The sequence below is a fragment of the Danio rerio genome, chromosome 4 (genome assembly GCF_052040795.2).
Source record: "Danio rerio strain M-AB ecotype USA chromosome 4, GRCz13ab, whole genome shotgun sequence".
Taxonomy (NCBI): Eukaryota; Metazoa; Chordata; class Actinopteri; order Cypriniformes; family Danionidae; genus Danio; species Danio rerio.
The window spans coordinates 18,092,446-18,109,882 of NC_141024.2; the positions used below are offsets into that span (position 1 = coordinate 18,092,446).

A 17,437-nucleotide genomic window follows, 5' to 3' on the forward strand; every position below is an offset into this window, starting at 1 on the left:
AATTAAAAAAATATTAACTTCAAAAAGACATTAACAGTTCTTAAACTGACTGTTTATAGAACTGTTTATAGAATATAAGTGATTCAACAAATTCAACGTCCTTTTATTATAGCGAGTACGGACTTTTATTTTGAAACGAGGGCGCAGTGTCAGATCATGTGCATTTGTTTGTTTGCACTGAATGAGAAGTGCAGCTAAAACATGATTTTCTTTAATTGTGGTGTATTCAATTGTTAATTTTAGTCTGCAAAGTTTGATAAGCCATGCGCTCGGTAAGTTATGTTCAGCGTGTGAGTTTAGACTTCACCGGAACACTCTTTCCTCACGCCATCTGTCTTGGAGATGCAGATAACGACTCTGTAAGTTACAATAATAATTATGTTGTGTGTCTATTATTCAGATGGCAAATTAAATGGTTTGCTTAATCATCTTATCTGCCCTGGGTGTATGAGTACTATTTTTCTCGCTGTCACAGAAACTGGCATCTGTTGTGCATGATCGGTTGTTCAGTGCTTTTCTGTGCATGTATGCTTAAATCATATCTCCTGTGTTTTTGCAGTTGAATGAGCTGGTGGTTGGAGACACCAGTGGGAAACTTTACATCTATAAAAATGATGATTGTAAGCCCTGGATCACGAGATCGTGTGTGGGCATGGTGAGGATCATGACTTTACAGATGTTGAAGGAGGAACAATGATGAATATGTTTGACTTTTAGAAGTAATTGAGCTGTTTCTATTCTTAGTTAACCTGTGTAGGAGTTGGAGATGTTTGTAACAAAGGAAGGGTAAGATTGTGTTTCTACTGCTCTATTACAAAAAGTGCCAGTTCCACCATGGTGTCAGATGGCAATACCATGTTTCTGGTTAATTCCTATTGTAATCATACCATAGTTTTGTACTTTATATATATATTAAAAATATAATAAAGACACATATGCATATAATAATGGCAATATTACCTATCTGTCTGTCTAATAAATAATATTAAAAGTGTTAAAAATATACAGTAGTCAATATTTGGATCAACGCTTTTCGTCAAAGTTTTCCTTAAACTTCAACAACACCCATTCTTATCAGTGTTTTGTAAAACTTTTTGTCCACTTGAAATGTTTACTACTTTATGTGTGTGTTACTAAAGTAATAAAATATGAATAATCAAACATTAAAGTATGTAATATAAAATATAAATTTTAGTAATTCATTTAATCAATTCATATTGGTTTATTGTAATTTATAGACAGTAAAGCATATCATTGTTAGTATATATGTGTAACTTTAATAATTTTATATACAATAATCTTTTAATTTGTAAGATATATGTATATAAAAATAATAATGTAAATCAACAACAAATTTACTATTTAATATATTGATATACATTGTGTATATTTGTTTCATTCAGTAAATAAAATCATTTATGAAAAACTAAAAGGAAAATAAGTGTTTGTTTTTAATACCAACAATAATTCTAATGTCCATCTTGTCCATCTCTTGACTTTCTTTTCTATCTGGCAGAATGTTGTAGTGGCGGTGGGAGCAGAGGGCTGGTTTCACCTGTTTGACATCAGTTCTGCTGCAGCAAAGTCAGACTCCTCCAGTCAGCAGGACGGCTCAACTGGTGATGAGCAGAAGCCCAGTTACACTCAGCACATCCCCGCCAACACCAAAGTCATGCTCATCAGTGATATTGGTGAGAAGTTTGCCTATGACGTGCCTGCAGTTTGCTAACCTTTTCAGCTCACATTAAAATGACACATTCTTGTTTTAGGCACCTTTGCTTTTCATAAAGTGCATTTTAGCATAATGCAAATAAAACATCCACATTTTTTATTTATTTGTTTGTTTATTTAACAAGGACAATACACTTGACATTGTTATACAAAGGCAACCAATGCCACGTACAGAGGGCATATAACAAAAAGCTAGTTTGCAGGCTTCGTCTCTGGTTAGGTTTGTAAAAATAAAAATCTACAAAAAAAAAAAAAAAAAACGAAAATGCAACAAACATGAATAGTAAGTCAATCTGCATTCAAAAGAAAAAATATAAATCAGAAATATATTATAATCATACTTAATGTTCACATTGCTGTAAAGATTTCAGCCATTGTTTTAGCTCTAAAGAAAACAATGGGAGTTCTGATTGCAACTTTAAATTAACAACAAGAGATTAGACTATGAAGTATTTATTTCATTGCATGTTTGCGGGTAGATTCCAAAATGAAAATATACTGACCCTCAGTAGTCCAAAACTGAGTTGTTGTTTTTCTGTAAAACGCAAAAAAATGTTTTTAAGAAAGCTGAAAACCTGTAACCATTGACTTCCATAGTATAAAAAACTAAAACCTTATTTAAATATACTTATATAAAGAAAATAGATAGTTTACTGTTTTTTTATCTTTGCAATATTTTGATAATAATTTAGATTTTTTTTTGAGTGAAAATAGGAATAAAAAAAACCTTTGAGCTAATATGTAAAAAATAGAATTTCAGTTTTTTGCATTAGAGCGCTTGTACTTAAAGTTTTTTTTCTGTAATAAATCAACTCTGGAAATATTGTGTATATTTTTAATTTTTTCTATTTTTTTTTTTTTTTTACTTTATTCGCCTCGTGCCTTGCCTCAATACGTGTCTGTGCTCATATAAGATGGAGACGGCCGCTGTGAGCTTGTTGTTGGCTACACTGACCGAGTGGTCCGGGCCTTCAGATGGGAGGAACCTTCTGATGCTTCAGATATGAGCTCCGGTCAGCTGGTCCTACTCAAGAAATGGCTCCTGGAGGGTCAGGTACTGATCTACATGCTTCAAACATCATGTCAACATCTTTGTTCAATGCATGATTTATCTCAAACAAAAAGAAAGTATGGGGCAGATCAAGTCCATTTTCCTTTTTTACAATAGTCATTTTGTTTAGAGCTAAAGCACTTCAGGGCAAATTCGCAAAAAGCCTTTCTGTCTGCTTTTTCCAGGTGGACAGTCTGTCGGTAAATCCGAGTCCAGAAGGTTTGCCTGAGCTCATGGTGTCTCAGCCCGGCTGTGGTTATGCTATTCTCATGTGCTCGTGGACACAAGAGGGCGCCGCAGGACCTGGGGATGAAAACACAGCAACCCCTAGCAGGTGAGAGAATCACAATGAGGAATTGCAGCAGTGCTAAATAATTCAGACCATATCCAGAACTGGTTTTAGGACATTTTTGTGTGTATTTTAACACAGGGAAGGCTCTTCCAGAGACGTTGTCCTTCATCTTACCACTGGACGCATCCATAACAAGAATGTGTCCACTCACTTGATTGGCAGCATTTCTAGAGGTACAAGCTATCACACGTTTACAACTGTTTGCACATCCTGTTCTAAAATTGTAATCTTGTGATGCCTAAATGAAATATTTATAAATGTCTTTTTATTCACATTTTCGATTATTTAAAAAAAACTACTTTTAGATCTTTTACAATAACAAATTATTAACTATCACATTATTACTATTAAATATTAATATTAACTATCACATATATTACAGAAAATGTATGTTTCTGTCAAGATTTTAAAAGATATATTTTATATTTACATTTGTAACATTATATACACATTTTAACACGCACACACACAAATATATGTATATATACACATGTAATAAATCTAATATCGGAAAATAAATAAATATACACAGTTTAAGTCTGAATAATTAGCCCTCCTAAAATGTTTGTTTACTAGAAAGTTTTTTTTAGATAAAATTGTCATTATTATATGCATATGTGTCTTTATTTTATTTACAAAACTATGGTATGATTACAATAGATATTAACCAATAACACTCTATTGTCATCTGACACCATGGTGCACTAGCACTTTTTTGTAATGGAGCAATAAAAACATAATCTTACCCTTCCTTTGTTACAAACATCTCCAACTCCTACACAGGTTAACTAAGAATAAAAACATCACCATTACTTCTAAAAGTTAAACATATTCATCATTGCTCCTCCATCAGCATCTGTAAAGTCATGATCTTCACCATGCCTACACATGATCGTGTGATCCAGGGCTTAGTCATCATTTTTTATAGATGTAAAGTTTCCCACTGGTGTCTCCAACCACCAGCTCATTCAACTGCAAAAACACAAGAGTTACGATTAAACACAAATGAAGATTTTTTCCAACACATTTCTAAACATAATAGTTTAAAAAACTAATTTATAATAACGGACCTCTTTTATCTTTGCCACGATGGTAGAAAATAATTTATTACTCATTTTGCAAGATAATTAAGTGCAATTTAAAGGCTTAAGTGGGTTAATTGGGCAAGTAATTAGTCAAATCATTGCATAATGATGTTTTTTTTCTGCAGACAATTGAAAAAAATATAGCTTAAAGGGGGTAATAATATTGACCCTAAAATGCTTAAAAAAAAATTTAAACTGCTTTTATTCTAGCCGAAGTAAAACAAATAAGTCTTTCTCCGGAAGATAAAATAATGTAAAAAGGTCCCTGCTCTGTTAAACTTCATGAGAAATATTTTTATATAATCTCTCTCTCTCTCTCTCTCTCTCTCTCTCTCTCTCTCTCTCTCTCTCTCTCTCTCTCTCTCTCTCTCTCTCTCTCTCTCTCTCTCTCTCTCTCTCTCTCTCTCTCTCTCTCTCTCTCTATATATATATATATATATATATATATATATATATATATAATTTATTTTTTATTTATTCATTTTTTTTCTCAAATGTAAAATATATATTTAAAAGTAAATTAACAGTAAAATGCATTCATATTTATAAAATGGAAAAGAAAAGATTATTTGTGCTTGCATTTCAACAAACCTAATGAAATGTCGTTTTTTTTTTTTTCTTCTTCATTTTCCCATAGGCTCTAAGGATGAATCTTCGAAAGGTGGCCTGTTTGCTCTCTGCACTCTAGACGGTGAGTGTGTGAGTCCTCCATCACTGCGAACACCATCACAACAGAACCTATTTAATGTACAGAACATGAGCTCAGTCTAAAAGCGCACAATGCCTGTTCTTGTTTTGTTTTTTCACTATGTCTTTTGGTCACTCTGGGCTCAGGTGTGTTTGTAGATTGACTTCATAATCTAAAAGTGGGGCCTTGTTCATCACGTCTGTCTCCATGGCACAAATTCAGAAGATTTTTTTATGTTATATGTTTCATCAACATGCCTTTAACGGTTGTTTGTGCAGCAGTGAATTGATGTTATTGATTGTTCAGCTGCTGGTGTTTTTCATTAGCTGTTGTGATTGTTTTTCATTGAATGCTGCTCTCGGTTTTTATGTGTGTGTGTGTGTGTTTTTGTTGAATGTCTTCCAGGAACACTGAAGCTCATGGACAGCTCAGAGAAGCTCTTGTGGTCTGTGCAGGTCGACCACCAGCTTTTTGCCCTCCAGAAGCTGGATGTTACTGTAAGTATGACTTGATATAATGTTGACTCAAAATCTCCATGACACTGAAATAATATTAAAAAACGCTATCTGCAAAGAAATGATGCTAGAGTTTTCGGTAACACTTAAGTTTGTCACACTTCACACTATCACTAACACTACTAGCTTAATAAACTACTAATAAGCTGTTTATTAATAGTTAATAAAGTTGGGTTTAGGCTTTTGGGCATGATTATGGATGTATAACCACTAATTAACAGTTAATGACTTACTATTAGGCACTTTATTTGTGCATCTTCATTAAAGTAATCTTTAAACTACCAATATAAATGTATTCTCTATTACTTTGATTTTCTTTTATTCTGTTGAACACAAAAGAAGATATTTTGAAGAATGTTGGAAACCGGTAGTTATTGACATACATAGTATGAAAAAATACTATAGAAGTCAATGGCCAGTTTTTATTAAAATATATATATATTTTTTGGAACGAAGAAAGAAACTCAAACAGGTTTGAAGGGTGGGGAGAGAGTAAATGAGAGCAGTTTTCATATTTGGAAGCGCACTTTAACCTGATGGTAACTAAGGTGTGTTTTTGTATCTGTGTGGGTTCAGGGTGATGGGAGAGAGGAAGTGGTGGCCTGTGCTTGGGATGGTCAGACGTACATTATCGATCATACACGGATGGTGGTTCGCTTCCAGTTTGATGAAAATGTGAATGCATTCTGTGCAGGTGAGCTTCTCTTATAGGCTGTAACAGAGCTATTTTAGTACAGTTTAAGTAGCTTTTGTAAGTATTATCTTATTGTGTTTGATGTACACAAGTTTTTATTTAAATTAATTTTATTCTCATTTTTATTTTACACTTGTGCCATTTGTATTAGTTTTTGTTTATGTATATAGTTTTAGTTATTTAAAAAAAATACAAATATTTTCTTCCAACTAAAATGCAATACTTTTTTTTCTAAAAAAAAAACAGATTTTTCTTTATGAAATACATTATATTTAACAAAATGTGCTCTGATCATATTCTGCCCCAAATAATAATATAAAAATATATATATGTATAACAAATCCACCATATTTTGCTTATGTTTAGAGCATATTTCTTCCCAAATTTTCTTAAAAACAGTGTTACTTAAAGCTATTAGTATATGTATATTTATATGCATTAAATATGTATGAAACATGTTTTAGCCCCCCTGTTTATTTTTCCCCCAATTTTTGTTAAACAGAGAGAAGATTTCTGCAACACATTTTTAAACATAACAGTTTTAATAACTCATCTCTAATAACTGATTTATTTTATCTTTGCTATGAATACAGTAAATAATATTTGACTAGATATTTTTCAAGATACTTCTATACGGCTTAAAGTGACATTTAAAGGCTTAACTAAGTTAATTAGGTTAACTAGGCAGCTTAGGGTAATTAGGCAAAGTATTGTATAACGATGGCTTGTTCTGTAGACAATCGAAAAAATACATAGCTTAAAGGGGCTAATAATTTTGTCCTTAAAATGGTGTTTAAAAAATTAAAAGCTGCTTTTATTCTAGCCGAAATAAAACAAATAATTTCTCCAGAAGAAAAAATATTATCAGACATACTGTGAAAATTTCCTTGCTCTGTAAAACATCATTTGGGAAATATTTAAAAAAGAAAAAAAATTCAAAGGGGCTAATAATTCTGACTTCAACCACACACACACATACATATATATATATATATATATATATATATATATATATATATATATATATATATATATATATATATATATTCAGGGCCGGCGCGTCCATAGAGGCAACCTAGGGCGGCAGAATAGAGAGGGCGGCGTCCCCTAAACTACCCTCGCCACCCGCGCCTCAGTTATATCTGCGTCTATGCCTAGAGCGGCAGTTCAGCTTGCTCTGGCCCTAATATATATATATATATATATATATATATATATATATATATATATATATATATATATATATATATATATATATATATGTATATATATGTATATATATGTGTGTGTGTGTGTGTGTGTGTATATATATATATATATATATATATATATATATATATATATATATATATATATAAACTTTGTGTGTGTGTGTGTGTGTACATACATGTATATACATACATACATATACACATTTACACACATTTTTTTCTCAATTTATTTGGTATCGGTTTTCAAGAAACTAGTGTGTACCTTTTAATTTAATTAGTCAGTTGTTATTTATCTTTACAAACATTTTTCCCTTTCTTTAAAAATCTTTTCAAATCCACCATAATGCTTCAAAATAAGGATTAAAGGACTAATTTGTATTTTAATATTTACCTCAGTGTTATAACTCTGCCCTGCCGTGTGGGAAATATCACTGTCTCATTTGTGTACCTGTATCTTTCACTTCTTCCACCTTCCTGTTTCTTTTATCAGCTTTCTTCCTCTCTCTTTTTCTCTCTCCTCGTGGCTCACATTGACGTTGTAGTGAAATTGTTGCATTAAGAGGATTAAATGGATGGAGAGATGTGTTGCACACAAAAGCATCATGACTTGCATTCATGTTGACATTGAAAGGCTGTGACTCATGTACAACAAAGCCTCGCACAGTACGTATGGTGTTTATCAGCTCATACACCTGTGTCTTCATTTTCATCTGGTGGAGAGAAAAAAAAAAACTCAGAAAGCAAATGCACGCATTCATTAAAATTCAGCCTGGGTCTCTGTGAGTCTGCTGTATGATGGGAATGTCGAGAAGAGGTTTCTCTGGAGAAAAACATATTCTCATGCTACATAGATCAGTCAGCGGGTGAAATGTTATGTGGCCTTGTTCATACACTGCCAGTCAATTCCTGATTGGTAATTTACATTTGAAAGTGTCAACAATAAGGCAGAGGTGTAGTTTGATTTAATGAGCAGTCATTCAAGCTTAAAGACAGAACAGTTTTAATCGATGTTCATTTAATAGGCATTCTAGTAAACGGGGCATAAATTTGCATATATTTTCATGTATCACACTGTTTGTGTTTGGTTTAGTTTTTAAGCAACAGGTATGAGTATATGTAGTTTCTCTAGATATGCATTTAAAAAATAATTTTATTCATTTTTTGTACAACACAATATTGCATTAACTTCAGCAATATTTTATGTTTACTAATTATCAGTATACATCTGTAAAAAAACTAAAAATTTTAATGCATTCAGTAGCGATCAGAATTATTAAACCCCCTTTAATTTTTTCTCTCTTTTTAAAAATATTTAAGTTGTTAAAACTATTATGTTTAGAAATGTGTTGGGAAAAAACTCTTCTCCTCATTAGACATTGGGGAAAAAATAAACAGGAGCGCTAATAATTTAAAGGGACTAATAATTCTGATAGCAACTGTATATATATCCCTGTATCTATCTATCTATCTATCTATCTATCTATCTATCTATCTATCTATCTATCTATCTATCTATCTATCTATCTATCTATCTATCTATCTATCTATCTATCTATCTATCTATCTATCTTTCTATCCATCCATCCATCCATCCATCCATCCATCCATCCATCCATCCATCCATCCATCCATCCATCCATCCATCCATCCATCCATCCATCCATCCATCCATCCATCCATCCATCCATCCATCCATCCATCCATCCATCCATCCATCCATCCATCCATCCATCCATCCATCCGAGTTTTATTATGATAGTGAGATATAATAAATTCAATAATATGAAATGTATAAGCATTAACTATGTATTTAGTATATTGTGTATTTTACAGAAAAATATGTTTGTAAAAAACTTAATTTACAGGTTGTTATATGATAATGTTAAATGATAATGCATGCAGTAAAATATTAGCATATATTTGAATGTTTATAAATAAATGTTATAGGTGTTATATGTATTCTTTATTTTTTTAATAGTATGCAATATTTGTACATTCAACTTTTTAGAACGATTCAGTTGCTCTTAGGAGAAATGACTAGGAATATTAAAATGGCATAAAGCCCACTTTATAGAGACTACTTGCTCTACAAGTGTGTTATACATAAAAAAGGAAAATAATATGTCAGTTTGCAACCTCAAGCAGCATAACAAGCGGTTTTTAACATCTAAAAATGATTGGAAGTGAATGGGATTGGAACTCTTGAGCCAGAAGGATTTAAATGGCTCGTATATAAGGTCAATAGTCTTAAATGTAAAGTCATCTTATTGTCTCAATAGGCCAGTATGCATGTAAGGATGGAAGGAACAGCCCCTGTCTGGTCTACGTGAGCTTCAACCATAAGATCTATGTGTACTGGAGGGTGGAGCTGGAGAGGATGGAGCCCACAAACCTGCTGAGTGTGCTGGAGGACAGACCAGAGTATCCACACCTGCTCCACAGACTGGGAGTGGGTGAGTAGACGTCTTTGTGTATGTGTGTTTGTGTATGTGTGTGTGTGTGTTTGCAAAGCTCAACATTGCCCACAGTGACCATCTGGAGAAGCCTGGGAAAAGATACAATCTATGAGCACGATCAAATGTCTATGTGCATAATAATTTTTGCATTATAAGTAAAAGGCACACATCTAGAAAGTGTATATCACTCTGTTTAAGAGATTTCATATTTTATTGTTGAAACTAGTTAGTTACTTAATTGAAGGGTATTTATTTGTGATTTATTAAGATGTATGTCAGTTATGGTTTTGTTGGCTGATATTATTAATATGCTTAAGTCAAAGTAAATTTGAATGTTTGCTTATACACTAGGGTGAAAGCACAGTGTGCTTGATGCAAATTTTGAAAAAACTGATAAATCTGAACCCGACCTAAATCACTTTTACCTTGAAACGACATGCGTAAAACATTATTTTTTTTAAAGAAAAACCTGACCTGAGAAAGACTCATTAAAATTAGACCAAGCTGATGGCATTTATTTTTAAACCCAACTTGACATGAGTATAAACAGAATTGACATACAACCTTTATTCCTACGGGCAGTGAGAAAATCCTGCTTTCCCGCTGACTAGTTTTGGCCTTTCCACATTTATTTAAATATTATTTATGTATTTAGCTTTATATTAGTGCTGTTTATAAGCCATTCGGATTTTGGCTTTCAGTTGTGACCAGTGGATTGGAAAAACTAAATGTGATGGCTCAATAAAAATTCTATCAGTAGCCTAATAAATCATATATCTCTTCCGCTTACAAAGAAGAAAAGCACTGAATGAACACACTTTTCCTGATGGATCTCACATTTATATGATTGATTTATGTGTATGAGTTTGCAAAAAAAGTTTGATCAGCTTTAATTACTTCAACTTGTTGCACCTAAATGAATTAAGTTTTTTTTTTTTTTTTTTTTTTAGGTGTAACAGGATACAGAATAGGTTAATCTGTTATATATTGTACTGTAGGGCTTCGTTCAGTGAAACATCTGGCTTGATGTACATTATCCCACTTATTGCATGGCTACTTGCAACAAAACTGAACAGTTAGATGCAAATTATTAGAATTGTTAATCTGTGCTATATCATTCATTGTGATGTGTAAATGTAGCGTTGATCTTACAGTTTTTCAGGTGGATGCCAAAGCTTTGTAGAATTCTTGACTCTAACCCTGGCGGCTTTCATTTGTGCTGTGTTTTCGGCTCAGAAAACATGATAATACAATTACAAGTACAGAAAAACAATCGGTTTATTGGGCAGTGGGTGGACATTCCGACCCGGAACTAGGGTTGTAACAATATACCGGTATGACGGTTTACCACGATTTGAACGTGCACGATTATCATACCATGAACAATTGCATATCAACGGTTTTAACCCTTAAAGACCGAGACAGCCGCCCGCGGCTAAAAATAAGTATTGCTCTTAAATGTTTAATAACTTTTGATCTGCTGATCCGATTCATACAATTCAAAGATTGGCATAAAGAAGAGAATCTCAGCTTTCCAGTGCTGTTTCACATAACATTCGCGGACTTTCAGAGGCTCCGGAATCAGTGCGGTTACGTCATCAACATTTGACAACGCTGATTTGACAAAGAAACGCTCGTAACTGTGTCTCCGGACAAATCAGACATGATACATTGATGCATTGTCCCTCCTCCATGCCCAGATTGGTTCAAACTCGCTATATCACAACCAATAAGCATAGGTTTCGCTTTTGTTTGTGGACCAAGCTTTTTGAACAACACGGAATGAGAGATAGGCATACATTTATGCGCGGCTAAATAAAACGCAAAAAAAAAAAGTTTTGCATGAAATAATTCTCATACTAAGTACTTTTGCATGCACAGCAGCACAGAAACATGACAAAACAGTGACACAGCAAAGACGAACTGCTGCTCTTGCTGTTTTCAAAAGACGCAAATGAAGATGCAGCTGTTTGTCTGCATTGCAGACAACCATATCCAAATCCATATCGATTGACGATATCCATATCCATGCTGGCACATAAAACCTAAGGATGTTCCATATTGAATCTAGTTTCGTTATGTAACTATTTATAGTATAGTAAATATTTATATCTATTTTTTACTGAGGATTTGCACCATGTTTATTTGGACTTTATTTGGACTTTGACACATTATTTATTATTTTCTTATTTTTATTTGTTCATTGTAAGTGGTGTTGTTTATAGTGACTAAAAATATATTATTTGGAAAAAGTCAAATTTGCTTCACTGTTCTATTATTTTGTAACATTTGTAACATACCGTATACCGCGAAACCGTCAAACCGTGGTATTGTTTTAGACGATTATCATACCGTGAAAAATTCATACCGTTACAACCCTACCCGGAACACATATTTCTAAAGATGATTAACTGACTATACCATTGTTTTTCAGATTAGCATATATGATTGCTTATACAATATCTGCAAAGCGTTATGGTATTTTTTATGTTTAAGAAAAGTGAAATTATGGATGCACCGATACCATTTTTTTCCATACCAATCCGATCTCGATACCAAAATTCTGAGTATCGACGATACAGATCTAATCCCCATACTGTGCAGTTTTTTTTTTTTTTTTTAAAGTATAATATAGTTCTGGTGATAAACTCAAGTAATGTATATTTTTTAGTAAAACTAACAGACCTATAGGCCTACTGTAAATTACAGATGACACAATCTAATAAAAACATTATGTGTGCTGTAAACTAGGCGACATTATTTGTTATGACATTGATCTGTTGTGGTCCAGCTTATGTTTGCTTTTTTAATATTAAGATCCATTTACTAAATAATCCCTCGCCAAATCTCACTGTGAGTGAGATGGAGAAAGTTCAAAACAAAGTTTTCTTATATGCTAAATATAGGCTAAATCATTTTCTGTTAATGACTACCCATATTGCGCCTGTCAGTTTTACTTGTAACTGTCAGTTTTACTTGTATTAATTTATTCAACTTATTTACTTTGACTACAATGAGCAAGGCTTTACAAACTATTCGCAGCACTTAAAGTATTCCCCTTGGAAGAATAAACTCAGTCGGAAGGATGAGAGAACTGAAATTTATTGTGAGAATAATTTTACGTCTGTGCAGCCAGTGAGTGTGAGTGAGTGAAGCGCTTGATGCATCACCAAGACACAGCACGCATCCTTCCGGTATCTGCTGACACTTTCAAAACTGAGCAGCACAAAGGGAAAAAATCGGTGTGATGAGGATCTGTCCAATGTACTATTGAGGCTTTTCTCATTGAAAATTTCAGGTAGGCCTATTTTGTGTGCGAAGAGCAGGTAACCTCTGTACTTCAGTGTTGCGAATGCGATCTGCTAATCTAACACAGCACAACATGATTTAGAAACAGCAGTGAACTCCTTGTTGCAGGTCAAAATGAACCCATTTAATGCAAAACTAGATGCATTTCTCCACTGAGTATTTAAAGTAACAGGAACAAATAGTCTTGGAGAAAGTTTTTTGTGTTGTCATAAACAAACGTGCCACGCAGTTTAAATTGTGAATGAGTGACAGGCGCAGCGGCGTAAAGCAATGAAGTGAACATTAATTTAACCATGTGAATATTCATCTGTACCTAACATTAAACATATATAGAATAGCTTCCGAATAGTTTGGATATAGTAGGCCTAAATGACAACTTTCTAGTGCCTTAAAATAGGCTACCTTTATGGCTTACATGGTGTACATACAAGGTCGGTTTTGCATCTGTACCAGCTGGCCGATACCCGATCCAGCAAAAATATTCAGTATCGAACCGATATTCGATCAAAGTATTGGGAATGGTGCATCCCTAAGTCAATTACTTACATATGTTGGCACAACTAAAAAAAGTTTATTTAAGGAATTTTGACCTTGATTATCCTGCATGCTTGCATACATGTAAAAAGAATACTCTGAGCTTCACTGCTTGGACTGGTGCACAAATAATCGCTCCAAAACTTGCTGTTGTCTTGTCAGTGACACCACAGAGGCGTAAAAGGCTCTCAAACTCATTCTTTTTTTCTGCGCAATTTGCGTTGTACCGAAAGTGTTTGACTGGGCTGAAGGGGGGTCAGGTCACTCCACTCAGACTCCTGCCACATGCACAGTTGTTAATGAAAAGCCAGCTTGATTTCCTGGGGCCGCGGTTAATTATTCATCCTCTGAGTCTGATGTGCTCCCGCAACGTGATTTTCAAAGCGTGATTAGCTCACCGTGCCACGGGACGCAGGTGAGAGAAATCAAAAACATGATGGATGACGGTTTTTGTCATGTTAGTGGAGATTCATGCCAGTTACGGCACATGGAGTGTTCAGTGATAAAAGCGCAATCAAGTCACGGAATGTCCTTTTCCTTCTAGAGAAATGTTTTGTTTTTAGGTTAATAAAGTGCCTTTTTGATTCCCTCAGGGAAAGGAAAAAATGAGGGTTGATTAAAATTGAATTAGTGAATTGAAGGATTTATTTGAGTTTAATTTACTGAATATATAAAAGACTACTTTATGCAAATAGATTCAGAAGGATGTTTAAAAAAGCATTAGAGGCATTTTGGAGCTCCAATTAATGTCCTCAAATTCTCATAAGCCATTAGCAGTTTTTAGAATATCTTACAAGAGTCCATACTGAGGGCTTATTTTGTTCCCATTTTTGAATTTTAAGTTGATTTATGCAGCACATCTGTACTCACATTTGTTTCTGTGAATTGTGGGGACATTACATCTAAGTTTCCATTGTTTTTACACTGTAAAAACTGTATTTTTTATTGCACTAAACTCTGTGCAGTTTTACTTTCTGAACTCATTGTGTGATTTATAAGCTTTTTGAGAAATGAAGACATCAGCAATGTCCTCATATTTCACCACCGTCTTGTAATATCAGTGTCATACCTATGTCATTATGCAGATTTGTGTCGTGATCTGACACAAAAACACATACACACACATGCATGCATGAAATAAGCTTTTGTTGGTTCCTACAGAGTTGTCACATTCTTCAGGAAATCTGAGAATCCTCACCAAAGGGCATAAATATGTGTATATATGTGTGTATGTGTTTGTGCATCTTACAGATATGAGTGACACGGTAGCAGTTCGGAAACTCATTGGAGACGTGCTCTACAAGAACATACCGAAAGACGGCGCACAATGAATCATGACTCGCAAACACAGCTCTTCATTTCTGTAAATAGACTTTTATTAAAACCGCTTCACCATACTTTCTCTTTGTCCTTGTCTGTCATTTGCTTCTTTTGTTTTCAGGCTGTTCTGTTCAGGCAGTTTTTTCTTCTGTAGCCATATTCTAATTGTAGATTTTCTTTATACCCACAGCACAATACACAGTTATACTTCACAAATGTTAAAATTAAGAGCTTTTTCAAATTAATAATATACATTTCGTCTATTTTATGTAATCAACACTTTAAAGGGATTGTTCACTTCAAAATGAAAATGTACTCACCAATCATTTACTCTGAGGTGCATGGTTCCAAATCTGTTTGCTGTTATTTATTCTAGTATCTTCTTCTGGTATTTCTAAGAATTTTTTTTGGAAACTGGTAACAACTGACAACCATTGTAGCAAAATAAATACTGTGGAAGTCAATGACAACAGCTGTAATCTTTAGTGTTTCACAAAAGAAAGAAACTCAAACAATTCAAAATGAATTCAAAATGCTTTACATAAACAGGAATAAAAGAGACTAGTATAAGAAAATAAAAAAACAAAGAATAAAAGTAATTAAAACAGATTAAAATGTGTTTAAACAGGTTGTAAATGAATGAAAAAGAAAAGTTTTATTATATTACATTATAATATAGTGCGATCTGTTGGTCGTAGCACAGTGCTCATTCTGTAAAGGCACAGCTAAACAGATGTGTTTTCAGTCTTGATTGAATGTGCCGAATGTTGGAGCACATCTGATCATTTCTGGAAGCTGATTTCAGCAACGGGGGGCGCAGTAGCTAAAGATGAATTCACCCTGCTTAAATTGAACCCTTGGAATTTCTCATTTATCTAATCCTAATGATCTGAGTAATCTGTTAGGTTTGGATTTAGTGATCATATCTGTAATGTATTGAGGTCCTAGGCCATTTAGTGATTTATAGACAAGTAATAATAATTTAAAATCTATTCTGAATATAACTGGAAGCTTGTGCAAAGGCCTGAGGAGAGGTGTGATTACTCTGATTTTCTGGTTTGGTCAGGATCCTGGCAGCAGCTTTCTGGATGAGCTGCAACTGTCTGACTGTGTTTTTGGGAAGGCCGGTGAGAAGTCCCTTACAGTAATCCACTCTGCTGGTGATAAAAGCATGAACAAGTTTCTCTAAGTCCTTACTGAAAACAAAGCATCATATTCTTGCAATGTTTTTGAGATGATAGTATGCTGATTTAGTTACTGCTTTGACATGACTACTGAAACTCAGATCTGACTCCAAAATTACACCAAGATTCTTGACCTTAGTTTTTGTTTGACCCTTAGAGCTAAAGTACACTTTCACCTTGAGAACCTCGTTCACAAATGCAATGACTTTTCAGTTTTCTCTTTGTTTAACTTAAGAAAATTTTGGCACATCCAACTGTTAATTTCATCAATGCATTGACAGAGGATGTCAATGGGGCTGAAGTCATTAGGCAGTAAGGCTAAGTAGATCCATTCTCAGTTTCTCAATGGCCAATAGCTAATTTTAGTTAATTATTTTTAGTTTCAACCCTGGTAAATTTCTTGTCATTATGTAAATAATTAATAGTGTGAATACCTAATCTCGACTAGATTGTGTTGCTGAATGTCTGGTGGTAAGGTCGTTCATTGAAATACTTATACATCTTCATACATTCAGCTTCAGCTTTGAATATTTGCGAGTGCTATGTACCTCTAGGCATTGAGTAATTGCCAGGAATAGAGCAAAACACCTGAGCCTTTTTCTGGGTGGACCAAAGTCCTTGTGTCTGTAACATAGGAAAGCCCAAAGGGGACGATTCAGTGTCCCAGCATTCATGTATTATCCATGCATCATAGAGATGCTTTGCTTTAGAGATTGGAAAAGCACACATTGATTCCAGCTTTTGTGTTTTGTGTTTGTTCTTCAGTTTTGGAGCAATGTTTGGCTCAGGTGTCATCATGCGTTATGTGCTTTCTGGCTGTTGAGGAGGGAGGACAGAGTGAAGTGTGTGACTGAAACACTGTCTGTCCCATGTGTATGTGTGTGTGTTCTGCCCTTGAGGTGTTTCTGAGCTCTGCACCGCAGTTTAGTGCAGAACACTTGGGGATTTATGAGATCTCCAGACACAGCTTATGTACTTCAGTGAACACAAACATCTCTTTAGCCTCTCAGAAGATCACACAATGTCAGATAGCAATTGTGAAGCAAATGAAACTACATATGGTATTAAATGTGGATAGAGTTTTCAATAAACCTAACTTTATCTGCTCAAAACTAACTAAATTAAATAGTTATCTTAGTTGCAAATTATAAATCTATAGAAATCGGATTTAACAATGCATTAATGCATTGAAAATTGCATTGTTTTTGCAAATAGTTTTTGTGCGTGTAAAATAGACTGATAATAAGTTGGTTAAAATAGGGGGGAAGTGTTTGTTTTTTATTGTTATACTCTCATGGTATTTATTA

General features: G+C 33.9%; 1 protein-coding gene across 1 annotated transcript; it reads left to right on the plus strand.

Moving 5' to 3' along the window:
- Positions 1-117: 117 nt before the first annotated feature.
- On the plus strand, positions 118-15,021 carry itfg2 (integrin alpha FG-GAP repeat containing 2). Its single transcript, NM_001017908.2, has 12 exons — positions 118-359; positions 560-655; positions 745-786; positions 1,517-1,691; positions 2,646-2,785; positions 2,968-3,116; positions 3,213-3,307; positions 4,857-4,910; positions 5,313-5,404; positions 5,999-6,116; positions 9,607-9,780; positions 14,878-15,021. Exons 1-12 carry the CDS (start codon positions 264-266, stop codon positions 14,955-14,957), a joined length of 1,311 nt encoding a protein of 436 aa, NP_001017908.2. The 5' UTR covers positions 118-263; the 3' UTR covers positions 14,958-15,021.
- The last annotated feature ends 2,416 nt before the right edge of the window (positions 15,022-17,437 follow it).